The sequence below is a fragment of the Rattus norvegicus genome, chromosome 1, assembly GCF_036323735.1.
Source record: "Rattus norvegicus strain BN/NHsdMcwi chromosome 1, GRCr8, whole genome shotgun sequence".
NCBI lineage: Eukaryota > Metazoa > Chordata > Mammalia > Rodentia > Muridae > Rattus > Rattus norvegicus.
The window spans coordinates 31,295,956-31,322,947 of NC_086019.1; the positions used below are offsets into that span (position 1 = coordinate 31,295,956).

Sequence of the window (26,992 nt, forward strand, 5' to 3'; positions counted from 1 at the left end):
GGGCGACCTTAAGGGTTTAAGCATTTCGTGAAGCTGATAATGTGACACAACTGTTACCCTCCTTATAGCCAAGAAGGGTTCTGACTATCCCAGTGAGAATCTGCTTCATGGGACCCACAATAAGGACAAAGGGTCAGCTGAGCCAAGCCGCAAATTGCCAGGGTAGCCAAAGGGTGACATTCAGGGTCCTCAACGAGGTGCCTGATTCCCAGAGCTTGGGACTGAGATTTTACTTCTCCCCCCAACCCCCACCTTGGGGCATGTGGCCATCTGAGATGTGATCCAGCCAGAAAGCCAGCTCTATTGCAAACCCATAGTGCAGATATGACATGTCCCAAGCCTTACTCTGGGCCACCTTTGTCTTGTCTCTAGGGTCACCACCTGAGCAGGCCAGGCAAGAACATCATGGCAGGGCCACACACATTCCAAGCAGGTCCCGGTCTCAGGAGTCGGACGCCCATGCTATACACCACCGCAGGTCTCAGGTCCTGGCTGAGCATATTGTGCCAGCTAATGAGCCTGCTCCTCGGGCCCTGGCTGCACAGCCCCGACTCAAGGGGCAGGAGAAGCAGTTCCTCAGGTCTCCCAAGGGTCCGGGAAAACCTCTTGGGGCACCAAGCGGCAGCAAGCCAGGGAAATCGCTCAGCCATTGCCTGCAGGCTGTGCCGCTGTCCCAGGGTGCTCAGGACGGCCACCACCTTCCTCAACCCCCACCGCAGCCTCCGCCACAGCCCTATGGTCACAAGCGGTACCGGCAGAAAAGCAGAGAAGGCCACTCACCACTTAAGGGGCACGGCCAGCCTACCATGGTGGAGCATGAAGTGGTCCGGGACCTTCCTCCCATGCTGGGGCCTGAGGGCTACGTGGTGCCTATGATCCAGAGGCATGAACACCACCATCACCATGAACACCACCACCATCACCACCACCACCACTTCCACCCAAACGCCTCCTAGCGCCCAAACAAGCACTCCGCCCAAATGCCCTTGGGGACATAGACCAGATGCTGGCAGGTGCCCGGTAGTCTAGCGTCCCCTGGCCCCAGGGAGATGACACCAGCCTGGATATTCGTGGACAAAGCTACCTTTCTCCATGCCGTTTGGATGCCAGTGCATTTGATGCAGCTGATGATTACAGTAAAATGTGCTCCCGTGTGGTCCAGAAAGCCCATACGAGTACACAAAAGCATGTGCTCCCACTTTTACTGCAGTGTCGCCGTGGGACGTTGGAAGGGCTGTGCCTAGGCATTCTTTGTATCCGCATGGTCCTTTGACCTTTGGGTGCCTAAATGGAAAAGGCAATGCTTTTTGTGAAGTTCAGACATTGGAAAGTCTGAGGGCTGGGATTGGGAAGTGCTTCTTAAGTGTACCCTGTTAAACGAGGCAGAACAAAGAAGCCAGATTATCAGCAACCGTGGAGGGGGCGTGGCTGAGCAGAGGGGCGTGGCTGAGCAGAGGGGCGTGGCTGAGCAGAGGGGCGTGGCTGAGCAGAGGGGCGTGGCTGAGCAGAGGGGCGTGGCTGAGCAGAGGGGCGTGGCTGAGCAGAGGGGCAGGGTGGTGATGTCCAGTGGCAGCGTGAGGCTTGGTGTCCAGAGCTCCTAGCATCCTAGGTAGATGTGGATAAGACCCAGACAGGTTGGGGTGGGTGGATCAGGTACTATGCTGGAGGTCCCCAAACAGGCTGTGCATAGCTAAGTGACACTTAGATGTCCCTCCATAAAGGCTGCAAGGGTGTGGAGACTTCGACAAGCCATGATCCTTGTGGTCCCACCAGCAGGCTACAGCGAGGGGACCTCTTTGCCTTGTGAGTTTGTGCAGGTGGCATTACGCCTTCCTGACATAATAAAAGATGGCGCGTTCTGTAACATGGCATATCCTTGTATTAAAACACTTTCTGAGCGCTGCGGTCAGTCTACCGACACACCGCAGCTACAGGTGAAGGTGGCAGGTCCTTGTGGAGGGTAAGTGCTGTAGGACCATTTTGACTTATGCTGGTCACGCACATGACTCCATAGTAATACTACTCACTAAGCGATTCTCAGACTAAGAAAAATCAGCACTCTAAACCCGGAGCTCAGCTCATGTTAACAAGGAACACCAAGCCCCACGTGGACTCCGTGGGCTACAGCTTATGCAGGCTGTTGGGAAGCAACACAACCTTGTGCTTATCCCCTCTCCCTAAAACCCTGTGCCTATTCTAAGGAGTTACTGAAGATCTGAGTGTGATGGTTCTTGGGACCTGGCTGCACATGTGTAGGGAGACCTGGGGATCAACCCCCTGTAGGCTGTTGCTAGTCACTTCAGCTAGAGATGCTCATGAAAACCAAAACGTGCCACCCTTTCCTACATGACTAAAGCGCTCACATCATGGACGTCGAGATGGCACATTCATAAGGTCCCACCACCCACGCCACAGCAGAGGGACTGCACAGGAGGTCAGCGTGGACTCCCAGTTTGCTTCTCAATGTGCAGCATTCTTACACTGGGTTTGTAAGACGTCCTTTCAGGAAGAGATGATGATGATAAGAGCACTGGTTGCTCTTCTGAGGACCTGGGCTCAATTTCCAGCGCCCCACGTGGCAGTTCACGCCTGTCTGTAACCCCAGCTCCAGGGCTTCGGGCACCCTCACACAGACATCCATGTGGATAAAACACCTATGAACATAAGCTAAAAAATAAAATAAAAAAGCCAGCGATGTCACATAGGATATCCCCAATGACATGGTTCAGCTGAGCACCGTGGGAAGCGGTGAGATTCAGCCAAGTCTGAGCCCTGGCTTCACATTTTAAAAACTCAGGGCAGGCGGTAACCCTAACGCGCTTGTGGCAGGGGCCGAGCATCTGCCGCTGTGTGAGTGTTAAGCAGAGGACTGTGCAACACTCCAGACAGCAGGATCCTCCATGCCGCGTGTCAGACCTAAAGAGATGGGAAACAAACGCCCGGACCATTTAGTTGGGTGTGGCAGTGAATGCTTGCGGGAGCCTACAGCAAGAGCTACAATTCAGGATCAGGCTGGGCTGTCTAGTGACACTGCCTCGCCTGCCCCACACTGCTGGTGCTCTCCAGCATTTAGCCACTCTAGACATGGTCACCAGTGTCTGCACATGTCGTTTAGAAGAGTGGATCTGCTGAGGTGCAGAAACTTGGGTTGATTTAGAGACTCCAGGACTAAAAGTAAAGAGGTAAAACAGCCATGTTGCAAGTGGAACGAGAGGTAAGAAAGCCAGGGGTGGGGATGCCTTGCCCACCCTGTGCTGTGCGCCAGGACGGTGTCTCCATGGCAGTTGGTAGCACCTGGCAACAGGAGAGGGTGGCCATTGTGGGGAAAACAACCAACCTTGGCCGTGTATGTGGAGGTTGTGGCTACTGTGTGTTCCTAGAACTGAACAGCCTGATCTACGTACATCCCCAAATAAAAACCGCCAAGGGAACAAAGGTGTCGCCAAGATGCCCCTTTCTCAGCAGGTACCCCATTACTTTCAGGGTGAGCCTTTTGACTCCAGTTTCTATTTAGCCTCTCAAGCAGGATCTGGAATCCTGATGCCCTGAGCTGGCTACGGCCTTCGTTCACACATGGAGGTCTCCTAGCAAATTCAGTCAAGCATAGGGTCCTTGTTCTTCTAAACCTTCAGGGCAACTCTGTCTCTTCAGGGCTTAGACACACTGCTCCTGCCTGCTACCCAGGCCAGTTGTGAGAGCAGAAGACAGTCTTCGCCACTCTCAGCTGGCTTCAGAGTGTCTTTGTCATTCACCAGACCATCCCCATGCGCACTAACAGCCCCGGCCTACGCTGGGCAGCTCTTCAAGGGTATCTGCTGCTTGGCCCTTGTTCTACCTTAGGTCACAAGACCACTCTGCTTTTCCCTTGGGCCTGTCCACAGCTGCATGTTTTCGTGACCTTGGATAAAGTGACCCGGGTGCTGTTCCCCAGCCCTGGGGTTCCTCGATACAGTGGTATCATCGATGTGATTGTCAGTGAACCAAGTCCATCCTCAGGGACTCTGGGGTGGTGCCCTTTCTGTTTCTAGTGTCCTTAAGCAGAAGATGTCAGAGTCACTGACAGATAGCTGTGGTTCCATAGCTCTGGCCACTGCACCATGGCATTACTCCCAAAGGCAAACAAAATTCACTAAATCCCACCTGCAAGTGTAACAGGCTTCAAAGGCTACACTGCCTAAGCTTCGTACTTGCCATAGAACCTGGATATGTGTCTGCACTTGTCTCTGTGTCCGCCTGCTCCCTATGACACCCCCATTCCTGAGCTCCTAGTCTCTGCCATGAATGCCAGGCCCATGTGCTCCAAGCCATGCATGAGATCTCTGGTCTCCAGTAGGGCCAAAGGACGGCTTTTCTCCCAGTTCATCCTCATAGCCAACACACAGCTATTCCGAGTCCTTGCTGTGTCCACGGTATTCAAGGCTCACAACGGATAGTATGACTACTCCACACGACAGTCATTGGCAGGTCAAGCTTCTCCATCAGAACATCGTCCCAAAAGCAGCTCAGTGTTCACTTGGCAGTCTTTCCTGAACTGTCCTCCTTCCTTGAATGATAAGCACTCTCCTTGGATTTGCTTCTTCTGTGACACAACATGCGTGAACTCCCATACTGTGGGAGCAGCGTCGGCTTCTCTGAGTAAGTCTTCCAGGTTTGTGCATGCTGCTGTTTCTGTAATCAAACGCTTCTCTACTGCAGAATGTCTGAGTATAGAAGACCCCATGATGAATACCAGGGAGGAGGTTTATGAGGATATGTCCTGGGTCACCAAGATAACCCTACTTATTAACAATTGTGGGGACTCCAATGCCATGGCTGCACAGTTCCGCATTCCAGTGATTCAACACCTCCTTCCTGGTCCCCGTTTTCTAGACTATAGCCTCACTGTGGTGGTTCTGGGGCTCCCATCCTGGGCAAATCCTGAGTTGCGTCACTATAATGGCCCTACTGAGATGGCAGTTACCAATGGCAGCACGCACAAACCTGGGAGACTTACTCAGAGAAGCCGATACTGCTCCCGTAGTATGGGAGTTCACTCACGTTGCGTCCCAGAGGCAAATCCAAGCAAACGGTTTATAGTTTAAGGAGGACAGTTCAAGCTGGCACAAGTTTCCCTAATATTTTTATAGAGCTTCTCCAATGCAGGAGGGTCATCCCTGACCCCGAGTGCCCTGGGCAGTCAGTCCCTCTGGTGGTCAGTCTTGAAGTGGGCCTCTGAGGAGCTCTGGGAAGGAATGAGCAAGTGCATCTTCCCCCACCCCTGTACTCTACGGAAACAAGACACACGGAGTTCCTTAAACATTTATATTTTATAGAACTTTACTCTTCTACTAACAAAGTCATACAAAGGCAAAAGCCTATAAAAAGGAAAACATGAAACTGATCTGAATGGCCACAGTTACCAGGAACACGGAGTCTGCGAGATAAGGAGGCTGGACACTCTTGACAGGCAGCTCTTGTAAGCAGTGACCCAGAACCTGAAAGGGCCACCTGCCCAAGGCATTCCTGACAGCTGGGAGCAGCGCCCCACCTGCTCTGCTCTAGACATCGAGGGCTCAGGAGTCTGAGCCAAGTCCAGTGCTGAGTCAAAAGCAGGTGTGGAAATCACTACCCTGATGGGGACACACACCGGGCAGCAGTTACTTGGCAAGCCTACCTCTGGCTGCCTAACAAAGTCTGAAGAAACTGTGCAGGTGCAAACTTGGCTTCTACCCTAACCAGAACGTCGTGAGTGTGGACGGGGTTGATTCTCTCGGAGGAAGCCAGAGATGCCCAGAGCCTGGCAGCACGGGGCATCCACACAGAAGCTATCTCTATCAAGCTTCCCCAGGGAGGGTTAAATAAATAAATATGCCACACACAATGTGAGGAACGGATCACTGCTGTTGCCCACAGCCTGTGAACAAACCATGACCTACAGAACAGAATGCCCAAGGGTAAAGTGCAAATCATCTGTCAGCTCCTTAGAAAGTGCAGAGGCGCCCATGGCCCCGGCTGAGCAAGGCTCCACAGCAGGAGACAAGAGACTCAGCCAGAAAGACCCAGGGCTGTGGCTGCCGATGCCGAGGGTACTGGGCTGGGCCTGGCTGTTCTCTCCAGGAGGGTGAGGGATGGGACGGCATGTCATATGTGAAGCTGTGTGCATGGTTCACACTCTGGAAGGTGCCTTGCTGTCATCATGGACTATGTGCAGAGTTCTCAGTGTTCCTGCTGTTTGTCACACTGTGGCTCCCGGTAGTCACCCGCTTGAGGTCCCAGCTCAGTGCTTATGAAGTAAAGTGACTGAGTTCCCGTGAGAAGAGAACGCGGGCTCACTGCAGAGAGCCCTGCAGAACAAAGGTTCTCTCTGCAGGAGCTCCTAGGGCATCAACTCAGATGGGAACAGAGCTGGCAGGCACCACCGGCTCTAATGGTGACCCACTCCTATCCTGTAAACACTATGTCACTTTCCAGTGGTACCCTGAGCCGTGTCTGAGGAGAGCGGGGAGGAAATAAGGAGGTGAGGTGTGCGTGAGGGTGAACAGTCCTCAGTGTGCCTACTGTACAGAAAGCACATCAGGGATGCTCCAAGGAACGAAGAAGGCAGAAGCCAATGGAGAACCGCTCAGTGACATTCTAGCCCCAAGGAACTGTGTGCTTGTTCACGTGTTCTGGTTCATCTGTCAGGTTCGTGAAAGGTACAGAGGCGCCAGAGCTGCCCCAGATCCCCTGGGTATACCTACCGTTGCCCACGACAATGTTAAGGAGCCATTCCTGTCAGAACAGCTCTAGATACTCCCCATGTAGCATCCTCTGCTTGGAGGAAGCCTACGGAGTATTATGTCTGTGGGAAGCCATGTGTGTCAGGGTGACCAGGATCACTGCAACATCTTGGTTGGCCAGGCAACAGGTGCTAGGGTAGGCCATCAGTCAGCAGCACCTGGTGAGCCCCAGCCTGGTCACAGGCAGCTCGCGAAGTCCTGACCCCATCCATGTGTGTCCAGGCTTCAGGTGTTAGGAGTAGATGGTGATGACTTCCCGGCCACCACCCCTGACCAGGAGGACCCTGTTCAGCCCTTCGGTCAAGACCTCAAGAAATTCCATGTCTGGGTTGATAGTTAAGGCCATACCAATCTTAACTGGCCATATCGAGGACCGCAGTTCCTATTACAGACTCAGCCTGAGAAACCAAAGCCCATGACAGATGGGAAGATGCCAAGAGGCTAGCGACCTCCAAACCGAGGAAATGACAGGCTGGTACCATGAAAGAACAGGAAGAAAGCTGCCACCTCCAGAGGGCAGAGATATTCCTGGAGTCTCCAGTTATTAACTCCTTCCACTTGAAACCGATAGGTAACGGGGTCACAGGAATCCCGGTGGTTCTGTGGTCTCTGACCAGGAAACAAGAAGACATCTCTCTCACTTGCCATTCTATGGACCAGAGCGGCTGTCGGACAAGACCCGAGATGTCTTGACACTAGCAAAACACAAACTGCCAAGGCTGTGGCCACCTGTCCTGCTTGCTATGTCACTGGGGAAGACTAAGCTCAGAGTATCAGAGGAGATTGCATCTAGGCAGGGAGACTCAGCACTGTTCCCATGTCAGCTCTGCGCCTGTGGCAGAGAGCCACTGAGACCATGGCAGGACACGCAGGACAGCCAGGGCTCAGTTCTTCCTGTGAGACACTGTTCTACTCAGGAGGGCTTAGGATCACGCTGCACTCGCTGGGCATTCAGAGGACCTAGTCTGTGTTCCCACTTATACTGCTTTGGGTCAAGGCTTATCACCCAGGGACACACCATGCAGTCGGGTATGAAGCAAATCAAAGGTGCACCCTGGGACAGGGCTATCGTACGCTTACTAGCATGCTCCAGGGCCTGTGCTTGGGCCCCAGCACTGTAAGGAAGGGCCCATCACTGATCCTCAGGAGCTGAAACACAATGTCCTTCCTTCAAACACTAGGAAGGACCTGACTTCCCCAGCCCTCCCAGTCTGCTCAGACTCCATGACACTTGCCTAGCTCTGTCCCCAGATCTCCCAAGGTCCCTGGGATCATGCATGATACACAAGAGGTAGAAAAGCATGTTTTGGCATTGATGGGCCTAGGTGGAGCCCTCACTGTACCACACATCACTGTCTGCCTTCCCCCCCCAACCCCCATCACTGTCTTCCCCAACTCACAAGAGTTGAGACTCTGTGAACAAGAAAGGTCAGGCCTGACAGTGTCAATAGTTGTGATACTGTTCACTACCACCACCAGGAAACATTGGAAAAGGATACAGTTCTCGTCGCCCTGCCGACTTTTTGGGGGGCCTGGCATATTCAGCAGGACGAGTTGAGCATCCTGGGACTTGTTGAGAACCACACCATTGAGCTTCACAGCAGTATGCATCCTTCTGACGTTGGACTGGTCCCTGGGAGAAGGGTGGTAAAGTGGGCACAGTGGGCTTGAGGCCTGTAGTCTGCCTGGCCCTCCCATCTGTTCAGGGGAAGGGCGAGGCTCGGCAGATGATCTGAGGACAGGGTGTGGGGACGTAGCAGCAGAAAGCATCTGGCTCTAGACACTAGAACGGAGCATCACTAAACCGCTAAGCCTCTAGGGACCGTAAAGTGATGCAGGTAAGCTACAACACACTCAGTAAGCTGCATTTGCGAGGCAACCATCGGTACAGGCAGAAACAGGGTATGAGGGCACAGCAGCTGTCTGGGCAGGCATGGGAACTGGCCTGTGTCTTAGGGCACTGGTACAGCTGCTGAGTCCCTGGCATCCTGACATGTCTGGTGCTGCCAGGTAGCAAATCTGTTGAACTGAGTCCACAGTACTTAGTGTAGTTGGAACTAGGTGCTCAAGAGGAGAGCGCGCGAATGTCCTCTAACCAGCCAAAGACACTGCCATCCTGGTCCTGCCAGGTTCTGTGTGGAAGCTGGGATTCAGCAGAGAACTGGGTCTGGGCTTAGGCAACCCTCTTTCCCACACTGTCAAGCTGTGACAAAGAAACAGCTTCTGGCACTGCACGGTTGAGATTCACATTTCTAGACACTGAGGTGAGTTCTCACGCCACGTGTTCTAATGCTGTAATGGGGCCCTGCACCCTTCATTTTCCCAGGCAGCAGGGACCACACCCACATAAGTTTCAGGATATCACAGGCTTATTTATACTCACTACAACACATAAGCAGTGGGGTGCCTGTAAGACAGAGGTCAGCCTCTGACCTTCTCATCCACCAAACATCCCCTTCTCTAGAGGACTGGACCAACCACATGTAGAACCTATGTTTAGAAAACTACCTTGGGAAATTTTGCCACAGAGCACTACCTGTCCCAATGAATTTGTATTTCTATCGGTCCTGGGACATCTGGGACATCCTTGGGCTCAGTCAGGACACAGGGCAGAATTTTTGGTTAGCCTTTAATCTGCCTATACAGTCTTGATTGCAGCCCTCCTGAGAAGAGGCATCTGCTCCTCAGAGAGAGAGACAGGCAGATGAAGCTGCCGTTTGAGGGTCATAGAGAGGTCCTGAGATGCCCCAGAATCACACCCAATGATCAACTCAACTCTAAGCCAAATATAACAGCTTGTAACTGCCATTCTCTGGGAAGAAAACAGTCATGGGCCCTTTATCTTCTCTCTTCAGTTTAATCTGATAAAATTATAGGCGAGTCTCTGTGGCCCCAGTCAGGCCTTTCATTACAGGAACCCTGAATTCACTCCATGGAAAGGGCACAATTACTGTATGTTTGGTCCAACAGCAGTTCTCAAGCTGCATGACATGAAGAGCCTGGGAGAGCGCAGCAGCCACGTGGAACCTGAGTCCTAGGTTTGGCCTGTTATCCACGCCACTGTGGGGCATGCCCTATTGCAGCTAGAAGAACACCAGAGGGCCAAGGAAACTGAGTTCTGAAAGCTACCTCAATCCCACCTCTGTTCCCAGTAAGCCAGCAGAGCTAATCAGTAAAATGTCTTGTCTTTCTAGACAGTGTCCACACCTGGGAGTGTAAGTCTACAGAGTCTAGGAAGCAGGAAGTGAAGTCACATGTCCTTTAGCTGGCTGTCAGCAGACCTGCCCAAGACCATCCAAAAGTAGAAAATACATGCACTTAAATGTCTACAAATGCTACCAGGTGCATTCCAACTCACACATGCAGGTAGGTACACAACACAAATGTCCTCAAACTGGCACACATGCTCATCTGATAACGCATGCATGAGCTTTACCTGGTGCACACATGTTCTAGCCACTTTACATGTTTTCTAACTGATACACACATGCACTCTAACCAACATACATCCACAGCCATATATGTTCTAGGGAAACTGAAAGGAAACACATCTCTTGCTAGACGAACCATGAAATACACCTGAACGCTAGATCTTCTTCCTGACCCTGGCTAAGCTTGGGTCCTGACAGATAAGTATCCCACCGATAGTCCCTAGGTGTATGTCAGGGAATCTGTATGTTATATACAGGCACATGTATATAGGTACATGGGCACAAGCAGTGTGGGGTCAAACCCTGTTACTATGCCTTCCTGATTATGTGTTTTAATAAACCATGGTGGGTGGGTGGGGCTTTAGATTTGCAGACAGCAGGAAGACTGAGTGGGGTGCTCTCAGCTTCTCAGTTGTCCATGCTTCTCAAGGTTCCCTCGATGTCTGAGTCATTCAGCTATAGTCACGTAACTACCTAACCAGTACCTTGCACATTACATGTTAGGGACAATGGCACAGAATGACTGGAGGGAGACAGGACAGGGACGACACAGAAGAAAGGACCAAAGAGCATCTCCAGGAAACCTCAGCATATGTTCTCCCAAAATATTCCTGACCATGGGCTTGTGGGTAGACCCTCAGACTGCATCCCTGCCTATGACGCCTGGCCCAGAGCTCACACACGGGTACTCTGACTATACAGAATTGATCCACTACCCCTTCTCACTGGAGAGGAAAGATGGCGGCCTCCTGGATAGATGGAGAGCCAAGGAAGCAATTTTCTATCAACTGAGTAGACCTGGAGGGGTGTGGGTGAACTCGTTCATTGATGCGGGAAACACACACCTGCCCCGTCTCAGAGCAGCTCAGAATCAGCTCTCCCACTCTGCCTTTGATGTCACTTAGAGAAGGACATCTGGGTGTGTGCCCTGAGCCACTCTGAGTGGAGGCAGTGAGGTCAGCGGGATGCTCTACACACACAAGGGCTGTACACACACAGGCATGCAAGACAGCTCAGTCTACGGCGGTCTAAAAATCGAAAGTGCACTTACAGGTTTCCCCACTCTCTACATGGAAGAGAACACAAAGAGCAGGTTACTCCAGCAGAGGATTCCACACGATTCAACCAACTCAAATACTGATGGCGGCCATGCTAAGTGGTAAAATGGCTGGCCTTGGCCCTTCAACAGATTTCCCCACTCCACAGAACCCTACAACCTTCTTTCTCTCCCTAGGAACTTAGAGCTTTAGAATAACCCTGCCATAAAGACCTAGTCAAAGGGGGCTCTGGCCCTCTTTTTGGCTGTGACAATTAAGTCTTTTTTTTTCTTTTTTTCGGAGCTGGGGGCCGAACCCAGGGTCTTGCGCTTGCTAGGCAAGCGCTCTATCACTGAGCTAAATCCCCAACCCCGACAATTAAGTCTTAACCAAATCAGTCATGATGGCATCCCCACAGCTCTGTGACAGCCACAAGGACCTCACAGTCTTGGGATTCTCAAGTCAGCCAAAATGACAGGACCCCAGAGGTCTATGACAACAGCCTAGACTCTGAGGGTAGGGGTGGGGTCTGGGAAGTCGTCTCATAGCCCAGTCCTCTCGGGACCTGGCTCACTGGCACTGACAACATAGCCTTGGTCTGGTCCCAGTCCCTATGGCCCAGTGCGCTGCCCTCCAAAACTCCTTGGGGCACACGGGGGGAAGGGGCTGGAAGTCTATCCCCATTGTGCATTGGCCCAGGCCAAATAGACACTCACGGCTTTAGGCTGAAAAGGTCTTTGAAGCCTGATGTGCCGGTGTCCTTGTTCCTGTGTTTCTCTGCAATGAGTTTCTCTTTCGTCCATGTCATCTGCACTTTGTCAGGTGTTGGTGGGGCTTCAGTTCTAGCCGTTGCTACGGTGTGGGATGCAGTGTTCCTGTCGTGAATCAGCTGGGCCTGGTGAGGGAAGAGCAGGTCAGAATGGAGAGTGGCTCCTGAAATCCGGCTTCCCCAGAACGGGCCCAGTGAGGCAAGCAGGCTGCAGAATGAACCCAGAGGATTCATGTGCAACTGACTAGAACCCCTCAAGAACTCCACAAAGGGTGCTGGCACTGTCCCCACCCCACAAGGATCTCCCTATTTCTTGTACCACCAGATGGGAGTTCACACTGCTGCATCTTCCTACCTCACTTTTCTGCCTTGAAAGAAAAGAAAAGTGGACCCAGAACTCTGCTGAGCTATTGGAACACTGGTGCCAGTCTCCTTACTTGATGTAGCCAGCCCCTGACCTCTCAGACATCAACCCTAACCAGGACATACTTTGGTGCACCTCTGTGGCAGCTTCCATCTCAGGGAAGGGCTAGCTCAACAACCCCTCTGGCTGCCAGGCTCACGGGGGCTTTAAAGGGTCATAAATGGGTGGTACCTGGTAGCCCCGGGAGGTTGAACTCAGGGGGCACCTGCCTATATAGCTCCCTCCAGTGGCTCAGGCACTGAGGGAGCAAAGGGAAGTTTAAAGATCTGAGACCAACCTGTCCCCTAGGTGAAGGATCAAAGATCTGAGCAGGCTAGAAGAGTCACCACTGGTCCTCTGGATCTGGGCTGTCAACGGCCGGGCATAAAATGGAATACGGTACCTGTCTCACAGAGCCACAGCTAAAGCTCAGAGAGAAGGAACTCTGGAGCTCCAGTGAGAACCAAAGACCCTAGGAGGTCTTGCTCCAGTAAGCACGTCCACCCACAGGAAGGCTAAGTGGGACAGCATGCAGCTGAGGACACGGAAGCCCCCACTTGGAAGCAAGCCCCTCATAACTAGTCTCACTAATGTCCCCACACGACAAATCGGTGTCCTGAGGGGAGCTGACAGGAAGAGGGAGCCACATGCCTTCTTCATGTTTGACAATATGAGTCACTGAACGATGAGGGCACACAAGGGCACGTGCCCTCTGTGGGATCCAGACAACTGAGTCTGGCTGGGCGAGGACCTGCCACGGCCTCACGGCCTCAGCCTATGTGGGTAAGGACTTACTGCCTGCTCACGTGCAGAGCCCCAGCCAGGGAGTGCTTCAGGGAATGTTACTCAATAACCAGTCAGTTCTGTCTATACAGCAGGGGTTAGCAGGGGCCTCCAGGATGGACACTGGAAGGCCTATGAGGTAAGGCTCAGCCTTGACCTCCTCAGATAGTACATGGGTCAACTCAGCTATATATGAACTTCATGGTCCCTTAGTGTCCTTACCTCCAACATGGCCTTAACTTTTCCATAACTTCCACAGGGAAGACTAGCCTGTTAGCTACCTACCATAATAGATCCAGTATAGTCTAGCAGTGCAACCGGAGGTCCCCACCACCCTGCTGACCAGCCCATACGGGACAAGTGGCCTCTGTGCCATATGGAAGCCCGTCTCTGCTGAAGCTTGAGGTCAGGCTCTTGAATGTCATCCCCCTACCCCAAACCCTTCTTTATCTGAGTTTAGTAAGTCTCCAGGTTAAAGATGCCGCTCAATCTAGTACAGGTTCTTTGTCCTGGACAAGGCTGGAACAGACTGGCTGACACTAGGACTCCCTGCAGCCCACAGGGACAGTGAGAGAACAAAACCGTTGAGTCTTTCCTGACGTTAGAGCCAGCTGCCCGGCATCCATGTTATGGTCTCTGTGCACAGCATGGAGGGCATCCTACCTGGATCCCAGCTCTCCTGTCTTCTATGCCCCCAAGTCACCTAGAAGCCCAGAGCAATCACTGCTCTGACTCTCCCTTAGTTATGTGGCAGGCGCTGACCATGGCCAATCATCATGAACCAGGTTACAAGGTGGTGGGAGGCAGGGGTCCCGTGCCTCTGTGACCACAGTGTGGTGTCACTGAGTCCAGAGAGAATCATTCCTTCTGCCCAGTGAGCCTAGAGTCTGTACAACAAAAGATCTACGGGCACAGTCCCAAAGAAAGGCAGACGTCACGTTATCCACCGTCTGTGTCTTTCCTAGGTATGACACGACCGCACAGATGCCAGCCCTCAGAGTCGCACTGTACCAATGGGTACAGGTGGCCATGCTCGCTCTCCATTAACAAAGTCAAGTGCCACAGGAACTGTGTGAATCCAGAGCCATTTGTTTCGAGGTTGCTCTGTGCCCCCATCAACACAGACTCCATGTTTGGGGTCAGATGGCACTGACCCTACCTACTTTCTCCCCAGTGCACACACCTCTCTCTCCCGCTCATTCTTTGACAACTGCATCTGTTTCAGCATCTGTGACCTCTGCTCCATCATTAGCGTCTTCTCATAGGTGAATGCAGAAATGTCATTTTCAACCTAAAAAAGCATCAAGCCACAGAAGTAAACAATGTATACAAAACATGGTGTCACTGTCAACCACCACCTACCCAACCCCCATTGTCAAGTGAACTTGAGCAAGCAGTGGCTATGTACTCCAGGCCTAGATGTCTGTCCCTGGATCGTCAGGGCTCTGCCCTAGAGCAGCCGGGCAGGGCGCGAGAATGTGTGACAATGAATGCAAATGTGTAGTCTGCAAAAACAGGTGGACAAACACAAGAGCCTAGCTACGTTCCTTCTGGGGACTCCGTAGCCTTGCCACGGTCAAGGCTGCTGCTGTATTTCACACTGACTAAGCACAGAGCTGTTCAGGGTTCTGGACCGGACAGTCCTGGCTTGTCTGTAGGAGCTGTGGTCTCGAGGGATACATACTCCTAAATAACTAGTGTCATTTCCTGTCTCAGAGCAACTCACTCTTCACAGTTATTAAATCCATAGGGGACGATACTGAACCGAGGACAGCAGCATTTAAGCACTAGTGATCTAATGATCCCGACTGCTGGCACTCAGCATAGCCCTGCCTGTTATACCCAAACACCTAACTCCTTACACTCTGGGTAGCCCCTTGTCAGTAGACCATTTCCCCAGGGTAGGGACAAAGTCTGTATTCTAGTGGGAACTCATAGGGAGGTTAGCTCTAAAAGCCACCCCCCTGGGGCAAGACTGAAGCTGAGGGCTTAGGCGGACCACACACTGGACATTACAGACACTGGTCCAGGCCAGTGGACTGCTGGGCTCCATGCCTAGCCTGGACCACGTCATAAGACCTCGTCTCCCCCCAGGGTTCCTTTCTGGCCAGCTTCTGTTACTTAGTCAAAAAGGTAATTTCTGACTACTAATAATGCAGACAGACCTAGAGTGCCACCTACAGAGGAGATTACAAACAGAAGCCACAGAGAGCAAGTCTATAACTCCAGATGGCTGGGAAATGTCCAAATGTGGACATGCATTTCTGACCAGCACACCCAGAGCACAAAGCGCAGTGAAACCCAACCTGCCCTTACCCAAAACTCTCACAGAGGTCTCCAAGTCTCAAAGACTCACACAAAGCTCCTATAGAGAGAAAATAAGGTTCCCTGGGAGCTGACCAAAGAATGCAAGAGGTCGTCAATAATGCAGAGAGAAGCCAGACCTCATCCATCATTAAAGAGACACAGGCAGAGACAAGCAGTGTGCAAGCCCCAGCTAAGAAGTGCTTCTGCAGCCCCAGAGCTGGGATTCCTCCATGAGACCATGGAGGGTAATGAGAGTTCCCTTTACCTAATGTGGCACTCCGCATGGCCGTGGGAAAGAAATGGGCCCTTCTGGTACACCCTTCAAACATAATCTCTCTGTGAGACTGTAGAAAAGCCGGCCTCTCTGGGACTATTTTTACCAAATGTGACTCCCTGCCAGTTCTACTCCAGGGACTGAGCTGCACAGCCACGCACAGACCATGCAGGGTGATCATGTACTGGGTGTCATCCAAGATCAGGTGATGAGGAATAAGTCATGTTCACCACACAAGTGAGAACTGGCATTCAGAGGAAGCAGAAGGCAGTAAGGAGCGAAGGACACAGTTAATCCACATGGGGCTGCTCAGTCCGTAGGGACAATCTTGAGTCCTCAGAGACAGCTGGAGTGGGCACCTCAGGATTAACCTCACTCCTTAGTCATTCAGACATGGTAAACTACATGTACTGTAAGCCACAGTCACTTTACCTATTAGCCCAGCAGCTCCACTCGTGGCCCTATATACCCACAGACGGGAGATAATTTCTAGCTGAGGAACTATGGAGTCAAGGGCAAAAAAAGAGCCCCAGGCTCCAGACCTCTGGGCAAACCTCACCCCCAGAGACTACACCCCACAGGCCTTCTCCTCCAGAGCTGCTGTCAACTGAGACATGCTCAGACAAAGGATGGGGACAGTGAGACAATACAAGTGTCACCCTAAGGAACACGTCAGGATGTACTATCTCTGAGGTTCCACAAGTGTAGCACGACACCCAGTCCAGTACACTCAGTCGTCTGTCTGCCTGTCTGTCTGTCTGTCCATCCACTAAAGGAACAGGTCAGAATGTACTATCTCTGTGGTTCCACAAGTGTAGCATGACATCCAGGCCCATTTGCCTGTCTGTCTGTCTGTTCATTCATCCATTCACTAGGGAATGCATCATGATGTACTGTCTCTGTGATTCCAGAAGTGTAGCATGACATCCAGGTCCATTTGCCTGTCTGTCTGTCCATCCGTCCATCCACTAAGGAACGCATCAGGATGTACTATCTCTGTGAGTCCACGAGTACAGCATGATGATCCGTCCGCCTGCCTGTCCGTCCGTCCGTCCGTCCCCCCGCCCCAGCACCCAGCTGTGCACGCACCATCTCTACCACCTCCACCTCGGCGCTGATCCTGAGATGGTACAGGAACATCTGCAGGTCCTTCTTCATCTGGATGCTGTTATCGTCCACCTGGGCGACCGTGAAGATGCGCATCCGGCACTTTCGCCACACCTGGGGAAGAGCGGGGACATTTCTGCAGGGACTCGGGCCAGGCCACACCCTCCACACAGTGCTGTCCCTGTAGCCCGGCTGCTGGCCTACGGCCCACGGCAGACACCTTGTGCTGGCGCAGCAGGAACGGCAGAAGCATGAGCATCCCCCCATCGTGCACGATCCACCACACATCGATGTTGCCGTCGCTGAAGCGCTCCTGGTTCTGCGGGAACAAGTCGATGTTCTTGGCCACCAACAGTGCCTGATGTGCTGCTGTAGTGTCACGGACAGTGTCTGTGGAGAGAGGTATCCGTGGGTTAAGTTACCAAGGGCCAGCTGGACCATGGGCTCTCAGGACAGAGAGCTGGCTTCCCTCCGGATAGTGCGGAGACTGTCATGGGCTAAATAGACAAGGTCCCTTTAAGTCATCTACCCAGGAAGGCATCAAAGAGCAACTTTCCGTATCACCAGCTACTCCATGATCTCCAGAAGACTGTGTGTCACATTCTAGGAAAATCCCCAAATGGAGACTGGTCTCAGGCAATAGGAGAAAAAGTATTCAAGAATGTAAAGCCGCCATTTGCTTTCTCAGGAACTAACAACGTGGCCAGCACATTCAGAGGACCCAAGTCTATATTATCTGGCTACATACTTGGTGTGACACTAACTCTTGGGACTATCAGGGAACCTGGGAGGGGGATGGCTGCCACACCCACCCACAAAGTTCTTCCAGGAGAAAGGGTTATCTGCCTGCTTCCAAGCCTCTGGCCAGGCCATGAGGACAGTGTTGTGCTTCATGCCACCAAGGCCAGCTGACTGGATCAAGTGGGATGCACCGTCTCGCAGGTTGGACGACACCACCAGCTGGCAGAAGCCTTTCATCTTCTCTGCACTCATCAGAGACCGGATATTCTGTGAGAGTGGTGGAGGTGGGTGTTAGTACACGATGCCAAGACACATGTCAGCGACACCATGTCCTTCATCCTTCCTGTGAGGTGGCCCCACACGTACTCCATAGCCTGATGCTTAGGGAGGGAGACGAGGAGGGACCAGCCATGTGTGTTTGTACACGTGTAAGAGACAAAGTGAACCAGACGCCGTGAGGCACAGCTGTGAGCAGGTGTCAAGGAGGGTCACCACCAGGGTATGCCAGATAGTGCTTGAATGTGATCTCTGACTTTACCCACCACCCCTTACTATTTGGATTGGGGGTGGGGTCATATCAGACAATAGGCATCAAACGCTCATGGGTCATGTTTCATGGGTCGACGTTAACAGCCTTTGAGCAAATGGAGGGCTCCAGCAGGAGCTATGTGACAAGCCACAATGTCAGTCTCTACGCCTGTCCCTTTCTGTCATTCCATCACCGTTAGCATTTTGTCCAAGTTCCACCTGACAGTTGCCTGGCAGTAGCCAGGTGTGCCTGACTCGATATAACAAGGGCTGCTTGCCCCCTCCTCTCTCTTGCTCTTGCCTTCTTGGCTCTGTGCCCTTGCCCCTTCCCCCCCTCTCTCCCCATTCCTTCCTCCATGTGCTCTTCTCTACTCTTTCTCTCTCTGCCTTTCTCTGCCTCTATTACCCCCTCTCAAATCCTCTCCCCTCCCCCTGAATGAACTCTACTCTATACTATACTGTCATGTGTGGCTGGTCACTTAGGGGGAAGGGAGGCCTCAGCATGGGCCCGTTGAGGCACTCCCTTCCCCCATACCTTACCACACACCCACAGAACATATTCCTCCTCCCTCTTTATCTTTTTATAAACACAACAATCACTATGTCAGGCATCTACTAGGACAGCTCCTCCCTCCCCAGAGCAGCTTAGGGACAATAGAGAGGTTGGACACTATGACTCAGAACACACCATTCACTAGTCAACAGCCCTAGGGATGCAGTCCTTCTTCTGTGACAGGCAGGCTACTAGATCCTGTTGGGTGTAGGGTGTCTGACGGTACCTAGAGGAGCAGCCCTACTACACTTCACACTTATGCAGACAGCGACCCTCATGCCTTTGCACTCTCCCCTTTAGAACAGGAAGACCAGGCTGGAGAGATGGCTCAGTGGTTAAGAGCACTGACTGCTCTTCCAGAGATCCTGAGTTCAGATCCCAGCAACCACATGGTGCCTCACAACCATCTGTAATGAGATCTGATGCCCTCTTCTGATGTGTCTGAAGACAGCTACAGTGTACTTATATATAATAAATAAATAAATCTTTGGGCTGGAGGGATGGCTCAGTGATTGAGAACTGGAAGACCACATCACTGTCCGGCAAACATTTTCCACATCTCACGGTAAGCAGAGAGGAGTTCCTCTTGTTGTAGTCTGTAATGAGATTCATACTTATTGATGCTCAAGACTTTGGAGACTGCAGCACAATGAATGTAATTTGCTCGGGAGGTAGATGTGCTTAGGGAACTTGGACTGTTGAGGGCTTGAATGGTGTTCCCAAGAGGGGTTCGTTTTGACCTTGCTACAGCCAAAATGGGAAAGCATGACCTTATTTGGAAATAAGTATCCTTGCAAAGGAATCCTAACTGTTCAATGGGACCCTGAACCAAGTAACAAGTAACTCTGAGAAGACAGACAGACAGATCTGAGAAGGAAGGCAGCCACGCAGAGACAGGCTGAGTGCCTAGGAATGCCTGGAGCCTCCAAAGCCAGAAGTGATTTGAGCCTGCCCTGCCCACACCTCAGATGTAGACTTCACCCAGTCTGGACTTGCTCCACTGGTCACAAGGCAGTCTTCTCCCTCCTTTGCCCCACAGTGACACTGCCCTGCACCACTGCCCCACAGCTAACGCTGCACAGATAACACATGCGGTCCCAGCCATCCTCTCACCTCCACCAACCACCAGCCACCCCGGGTAGGCCAGGCTCACAGCAACATGTTCCACTTATAGAATCCTGCATAATCCAGAAACAATCTAAACACAGTCCTAAAAGGGGAACATGCCAGGGAGTGAGAGGCAGCCCAGGCGGGAGGTGTGGTCACGGGGACACAGCTGCTCCCAGGCAGGAAGGACAGTGCTCACGACGGGGATTTCACAGGAGAAGTACTAGAGAGGCTGACTCAGCTTAATGGCATGTGGCAGGGCTACGCTGTCCTCCTATGGGCTGAAGCTGGCTAAAGGTCACAGCACAGAGAATAAAGACTGTGGACCAGAAGGGTATGTCTACTGTTCAGAGGGTCTACTCACCTGCCCTGGCTTTGTGATGCCTGTGTCCCTGACACTGGCTGCAACGTTGCTTTCCCCATGCGAGACCCAAGGAGCTAGATCTGGATCTTAGTCCTTACCTTACAACCAGAGACTCTCCTGCCCAGCCTAAGGCTTTAGAGGCCAAAGCCCTGACCAGGCAGAGCCTGCCCTGGACAAGAAGTCAGCACTTCTGCCAAAGCCACTGTGGGCAGGGAAACCTCACAGAAGAGGAAGATGGGACCCTCAGTTAGGGAAGGATAGGGTGACTCAGGCCCTCGCATACAAATGCTGCAGTGGAGGGAAAGGAATATTAATCTCCCAGATGTTAAGGAAATGCCCACAACGCATTTCTTACACAAGACTTGATGATGGCTTTCCCAAACTGTCCTCATTTACTACTACTAATAGTCTGACTCAATGGCAGAGCTCCGTCAGAAAAGTGACAGGTCCCAGACGCTGGCATGAGGGACAGGTGGACCCTGGGGCAGCTCCTTCTTGCTTTTGCTGAGCAATAGAAACGACTAATTCCAATGCTAAACTTTCCTGTGGTTAGCAGGAGAGGCAAATGCTTGGCTTCTGTTTTTCAACATGTGTTCCTGATTCCAACCTTCCACCTAAAAGCGCACAGAGATTAAAGTCATCCAGCCAGGGTTTGAGTATGGCTTAGTGGCCAGCCACTCGTCTAGCACATATGGATCCCACCCTAGCACAGAGCCACCCACTTCAACACAAATACCTTCTCCCATGTTCTGCCAGGGACATCCGATAATAAGAGTCCATGTGCACCCTTAGAATCTGTCCAAGGGGTGGCCTCAGTTCTTGGGATCTCCTCTAAAGTGTGGAGGAGACACCCGAAAAGGACATGAGCTTAAAGCAGACACTGGCCTCTTTGTACCCAAGAAATATCACAGATAAAAACAAGAGTACCGCCAAAACAGAGCCACCTACCCTCTCTACCCTAACAAAATGTCCCTCAGACCAGCTACAGGCCAGACACTAAAGAACAAGACAGAAAAGCACCCACCCTTAAGGGCGAGAGCTATGATGCTAAAATTCGTGGGTTTGCAGTCAGCAGCAGCCAGAGCTCACCCGGAGGCTCCAGTGCCAATGGACAACAAACTGCTTGTCCTCTTAGAGGAGCAAGAAAATGACCCCTCAGGCCTCTTGTCCTCTTGGAACTTACTAAATCTCAAAGTGGCCTGGCAGGCTGGCCAGGCAAGTGATGCCATGACTGAAAATGCCACAGGATTGTCACTCCAGACCAGGGATATCAATAGTCATTACCATCAATGCCCACAGTCACTCCTCAGAACCCACTCTCCAGAGTCCATTCCACAGTTCACCTGGCACGGACTGGACTCAGAAACTGGGCTGCAGCTTACAGACACACAGACAGCAGGAGGCCTGGATGCACAAGCAAGACCAGATAAGGCCATAAGAAAAAAGCTCTGTGATCAACCCCCTCCAGAGAAGAGGGTGACACCAAGACGTGGCAGCCATAAAGGAGCCTTGGGGAAGGAGAGAGAGGAATAAAAAGATTTCTGACAATCTGGCTAGCTGGATGCTGGAGGTAACAAGACTCTGCCCGGTTCTGGGAGGACAGCAGAGGCTAGAGGCAGACATGAGGGACGGATGGCACTACTTGTTCTGCTTCTGCTTAGGCTGGAGGTGGCTTCCTGTCACAACTGAATGCAGAGAAATAAAAAGGCCTATGTAGAAACCCAGGAGTTACAGGACCACCAAAGTGTGGGCAGCAGGCATCAGAGATGGCTCCAGGATGCTGTCTGAGCAGGTTCTGGTTACTCACTCTTATCCAAAGGATCAGGACATCCGGCAGCCTCATTACATATAATCTTTACCTACTACAAGGGGCTGGGGTGCATACTGATTTATAACAGACACCAGGGATGAAGTGCCAAGGCTAGGCACAGGGCCCCTCAGGGCTTCAGTCCCATGGCAGCTGTCACTGCCCCTGTCTCAGGAGACTGCACACCTCATCTCTTCAAAATTCAGTAGCCACCATGAGAAAAACCAGCAGCAGCACATGTTCAAATTGTACCCCTCAGCCTCGAGATGCAGGACATGGCTCAGCCCTTCTTAGGTGGTTGTAACCCAGACCCCATTCACCCAGCACTCCACCCGCCTACCTCCTCAGCCCGCTGGGCCTCCACATGCTTGTCTAAGTAGGTGCCCTCCAGCACAGATCCCACGATGGTCAGGCCCTTGCCAGCCTTCAGCTGAGAGGTGAAGGACAGCAGGCGGGGGTGCTTTACACACTGCTCAGAGTCCAGGTTCAGCATCACCAATACCTGGGGCCTGTGGGAGGATAGGCAGGGACAGGAATGGTGATACATAGCCAGGGCTCCCGTGCTCATGGAGCCAGACGGGATAGAGATGGGAGAGCAAGCAGACAGACAGCACAGGAAGACCAGGTGGAATGGGAAGGACAGATGGGACAAGTGGAGCAGGTGGGGCAAGTGGGACAGGTGGGATGGGAAGGACAGATGGGACAGGTGGAATGGGAAAGACAGGTGGAATGGGAAGGACAGGTGGGACAGGTGGATGGGAAGGACAGGTGAGACACGTGGAATGGGAAGGACAGGTGGAATGGGAAGGACAGGTGGGACAGGTGGGATGGGAAGGACAGGCGGGACAGGTGGAATGGGAAGGACAGGTGAGACAGGTGGATGGGAAGGACAGGAGGGACAGGTGGGATGGGAAGGACAGGTGAGACAGGTGGATGGGAAGGACAGGTGGGACAGGTGGGATGGGAAGGACAGGCGAGACAGGCGGGACAGGTGGGACTGGTAGGGCTTCAGGTGTCCTAGCTAAGGTTGCTTTGCTTGGCCTTAGGGCAGAGAAAACTCCCTTAGAGGATCACGCCTCCAATCCACACTGCTGGTGGCTTGTTGGCTAGCCAGGACTCATCTCTGGTTATTCTCCCATTCTTTGGCAACGATGCCCTGTCAGATCTCTCCCCAGAGAGTCAAAAGCTTCTGAGACAGTGCTACCCAGGTAGCAGGATAAGGGTCTCTGCTCCATTCTGCTATCTTGGGGCTGTGGTTGTGGGGCATACTCACCTCCAGTTCTTGGTATGTGGGGGCCCATGTTCCACACGCAGCAGGGCATAGCGGGCAGCATTCAGTGACAGGCCCCTGATGCCATCCCCCCACTCCTTCTCAGCCCTGTGTGGGTACAGAGGAAGGCCACCTTGTCACAGTAACACTCTTTAAGAATGTTACCTAGTTGGGACATTTACAATGTCTGTAAACCCAGCAGGAAGGGGTTTCCCAGGACAAGCAGGGCTAATGGGTAAAATGAAAAGGTTTGAGCAGCAGGACTTCTGGTACCGTTCACTGGGGACACCAGGGTCAAAGAGAAGAATGAGGGTGAGGCCATGACTTGCAAGCCCTGAACTAGACTGGTCTCAAGGCCCAGAGTGGGGACGGAAATGTCAGGGAAGGACATAGGTAACTTTGTGGGGACAGATCGCTGAAACGTAATGTAGTGCTATGGTTGACAGAGTGCCAAATTCCTTACAGACTGTTAGCAGTGGGAGCTGGTAACAAATTAGAACACATGTAAAACTATCAAACACCAAAAACCAAAAACCCTGCCCAGCTCCTGCACAGTAACTCCCGGGCAGGAAATCAGCATATACCTGAGTAAGTCAGCCTGGCTGGGACAAGACACCTAGGACCCTTCCCGAGACCTCAGCACCAGTACCCAGACTCATGCCCCCGGCAAGTCGAGTGACTGCTCTGGTTCTGTGTGAGCATGGGGAGTGTGGTAAAGTCACAGCTTCCTCAGTGGCTGCCACTTACCCTCGGTACTCGATGTACTTGTAGATGCAGCCCGCGATGAGCATGGCGAAGAGGGCGTAGTACCAGGAGCAGATGAACATGAGCGCAAGGCAGAGACTCATCCCAAGGAAGGAGAGGGTCCTGATGGACATGACGTTCAGACTGGCCCATATGGCCCCCAACCAGCACCTGCCTGCTTCACCAACAGCACTTTCCCCACTATGAAACTCTCCCTTGAACAGAATATCAGCCCCAGGCCCCTGCATCGGCACAGCAGGGCTGCAGCCTGAGGAGAGTGCAACCGTCTATTTCCTTCCTGAAGTACACAGGACACCCAGCTACATGCATCACACAGAACGGGCTCCACCCACCTACCCAGCGCTATGCTGGAAAGGGGCCTGAAGAAGTCCCGCAGCTCTGGGACCTCAACATTCCTGGCTGGAGAGGACCAGGCTGACATTATGAATTACGTGTGCACTCAGGAATGCATGTACGAGTCAGAGGCCGGGACAGGCCCACGGCCTCATGGACATCACTGGGGCTCCTTCCACCAAAACAGTTTTAAGCCCAGCAGCAGGCACCCTGCGGAACAGACTGAGCGTGCTCAGGTTTGTGGGTCCTTCGGGGCGTCCACACGGAGGGTCTTACCAGTGGTAGAACTTGAAACGTGGACGCCAGTTGGGTGTGCGCAGCAGGGTCTGAACAGCACAGGCCAGGTTGACGAACATGTAGCACATGAGGAAGAACCTGGAGCGGAAGGGACGGTCCAGTGAGGCTACAATGGCACGGTAGTGTCCTGCCGCTGTTCCACCACACTCTGCTCACTACCTTTCAGGAAGACCCTCCCTGCTCACACAGTGGAGCCTCCTCTACAGGCCTCCACACAGCAACTCAGGGACCCCATGAACGATCACATGCCTTCTGTCCCCCGGCGTCTACCACAGGAGCAGCCATTGCACCTACCATAGCAGCTGTCTGTCCAACCACACTCACCTCAGCGGGTCCAACAGCTGTGTACCCACAGCACAACCATCTGCCTTCCTGCCTACCCTCCATGTATCTTTATTCCTCACTTACTCTATGTCCAGATAGGAAGGAGGAGTAAGCAAGGCCTCACACCCTCCACCCTGATGTCCTCGCAGGCTACTCACATGGACAGGATGGGAGCCACGCTGTCCAGGGAGGCGATGAGGATGCCGGTCTCACAGATGAGGGCCGTGAGCAGCAGGGCCCACGTGGGCTCCCCGTTGGCCTTTCCATGGCCAAACACCTGCAGTACGCAGAGAGCAAGGTGAGCTGGGTAGGAAATGCCTGTGTGCACGGAACGTCTGCAAGGTAGTGTCACCTGAACATCTAAACAACGGAACTTCTTACAAGACTCACAAGCGAGACCTAGCTTTAGTCACATGTCACCGCGCCGTTTGCAGCCAAGTCCAAAAGAAAACCCGACAGCCATACAGACAAACAGGCTCAGGGGACAGCCCTGCCACACCCAAACCTCCATGTTTTGTTGTTTGTTTTGTTTTCTATCTTCAAATCACTTTTGTGTGGTCAGTATCCAGAATTTCTGGAAAACAACTTTCTTTGGTTTTAGCCATTGGGCTATGACACCTTGGTGACATCATCCCAGGACTCTCATTACACCCTGTACCTCTAGGTTCACTCCAGGAGCCTTACTCCCAGTTATAGAGGCCAGGTCCAGGGACACCAGGCCCCTGGTCAACACCAGTGGGACCATGGCCTCAATAGGTCAACGGACGGACATGAAGCACTGGAAAAGGACTGTATAGTCCTGGGCAACCTCTGCCCTGGGCCTGCACCCTTAGCCCAGCAGCTACAGTGAGAGATAACCAGAGTCCAAAAGCAGAACATATGTCCCCTGTCCTCATCCCACGCGTCCAGCTCTGCAGGATGGACGGTTACAGACCCCCACACCCAGACCTGACACTACACGGTCCCTTCTCAGGACAGCTAGCACCATCTGCTGCAGCTTGAGTGCAGGACTCACCTGCAGGAAGGGGATGATGCCGTCGCGTGCAATGGCCTGCAGCAGGCGGGGTGCCCCAGTTAGGCTCTGCAGGCCAGCACCACAGGTGGAGAAGAAGGAGCCAATCACGATGACCCAGGGAGATGGCCAAGCCAGCATGCCAATGACCAAGTTCCCTTGCAGGGCCTCCCCAAACCTACAGGTGAGGAGGGAAGGTGGTCAGTAGAGCTTCCAAAAAAATCTCTGTCCCCTGGTTGAGTGTGAACCTCTGGGCTTGGGGAGAAGGAAGGTAAAGAGCCCACCTCAGAGGACCAACCCAGCTAGGATCCAAACAGGCTAAGGGCGTAGACGGCTTGAAACTGTTCCCCTAGAATCCTCTCAGGAACAGGAAGCCCTGGCTGATACTAAGGTGGCCATTTCTACAGAGGTCTTATCTCTAGGTCTGGTGGTATTCTACTTCTTCACCCTGCCGTTTACAAGACCTCTTGAAGCCCTGGGATGCTGACAAGCCTGGACCCTAAGAATGAAGGGTCCATGGTAGTCCACACCAAGATTCTGCTGACTGAGCAGCAGGACTGAGGTCCCTGGGTCCCATCTCTCCCATTCTCACACCTATACTCATTCCCCATCTCCAGCTTTATCAGGCCTCAACTGTGCTCTTAGCAATCTTCAGGCTCCAAGCCCAAGGGGTGACACATCAATGTTTTAAGTCAGGCGAAAGGCAGTGTGACCCTCTCAGAAGGGCATTTAACTCATACACAATTATGAGGCCCAGAGGTAATTTAATTTCAAAGCTGAAGTCTCCCTCAGAAAAGACAATACCAACTACAGTCATTTCATGTAGTGAAAACCCAACATACTTATCTCGCAAGACTACACCCTCGATGCAGGCCCCAAACAGCACAATGCAGGAAAGATCTGAGTTGAGGTCAAGGAACAGACAGTCCTGGGGCAAGAGAGTAGCATGCAAACTCCAGGAGATGCATGCTGGCCTGTGGGTCCCATCCCATGGGCCTGGAGCAACCCAGCAAGGGCCACCT

The 26,992-nt window shown here is 52.6% G+C and overlaps 2 protein-coding genes across 10 annotated transcripts in view; one reads left to right on the top strand and one right to left on the bottom strand.

The window, feature by feature from the left end:
- Nkd2 (NKD inhibitor of WNT signaling pathway 2) overlaps nt 1–3,435 on the top strand; it is a 30,535-nt gene extending 27,100 nt beyond the window's left edge. For 5 of the 6 annotated variants that reach the window (XM_063288362.1, XM_063288366.1, XM_017589090.2 and 2 more), the window contains one exon: nt 373–3,435. In XM_063288362.1, the coding sequence (XP_063144432.1) occupies nt 373–956 (584 nt within the window). In that variant the 3' untranslated portion in view covers nt 957–3,435. The remainder of the gene's footprint in view (nt 1–372) is intronic. The other variant, NM_001107454.1, reaches the window with a different exon arrangement.
- Nucleotides 3,436–5,287: 1,852 nt separating this feature from the next.
- The window catches only part of Slc12a7 (solute carrier family 12 member 7), an 81,583-nt gene continuing 59,878 nt past the window's right edge, over nt 5,288–26,992 (bottom strand). For 2 of the 4 annotated variants that reach the window (XM_006227789.5, NM_001013144.2), the window contains exons 11-24: nt 26,813–26,870; nt 25,974–26,148; nt 25,117–25,235; nt 24,614–24,712; nt 23,987–24,106; nt 23,243–23,347; nt 22,310–22,478; nt 17,682–17,877; nt 17,090–17,259; nt 16,852–16,983; nt 14,365–14,472; nt 11,943–12,121; nt 8,258–8,391; nt 5,288–7,082 (exon numbers count right to left, since the gene is read on the bottom strand). In XM_006227789.5, coding sequence (XP_006227851.1) covers nt 6,991–7,082; nt 8,258–8,391; nt 11,943–12,121; nt 14,365–14,472; nt 16,852–16,983; nt 17,090–17,259; nt 17,682–17,877; nt 22,310–22,478; nt 23,243–23,347; nt 23,987–24,106; nt 24,614–24,712; nt 25,117–25,235; nt 25,974–26,148; nt 26,813–26,870 — 1,856 coding nt within the window. In that variant the 3' untranslated portion in view covers nt 5,288–6,990. Of the gene's footprint in view, nt 8,392–11,942; nt 12,122–14,364; nt 14,473–16,851; nt 16,984–17,089; nt 17,260–17,681; nt 17,878–22,309; nt 22,479–23,242; nt 23,348–23,986; nt 24,107–24,613; nt 24,713–25,116; nt 25,236–25,973; nt 26,149–26,812; nt 26,871–26,992 lie in introns of all 4 variants that reach the window. The other 2 variants (XM_063288386.1, XM_063288392.1) reach the window with 1 other exon arrangement.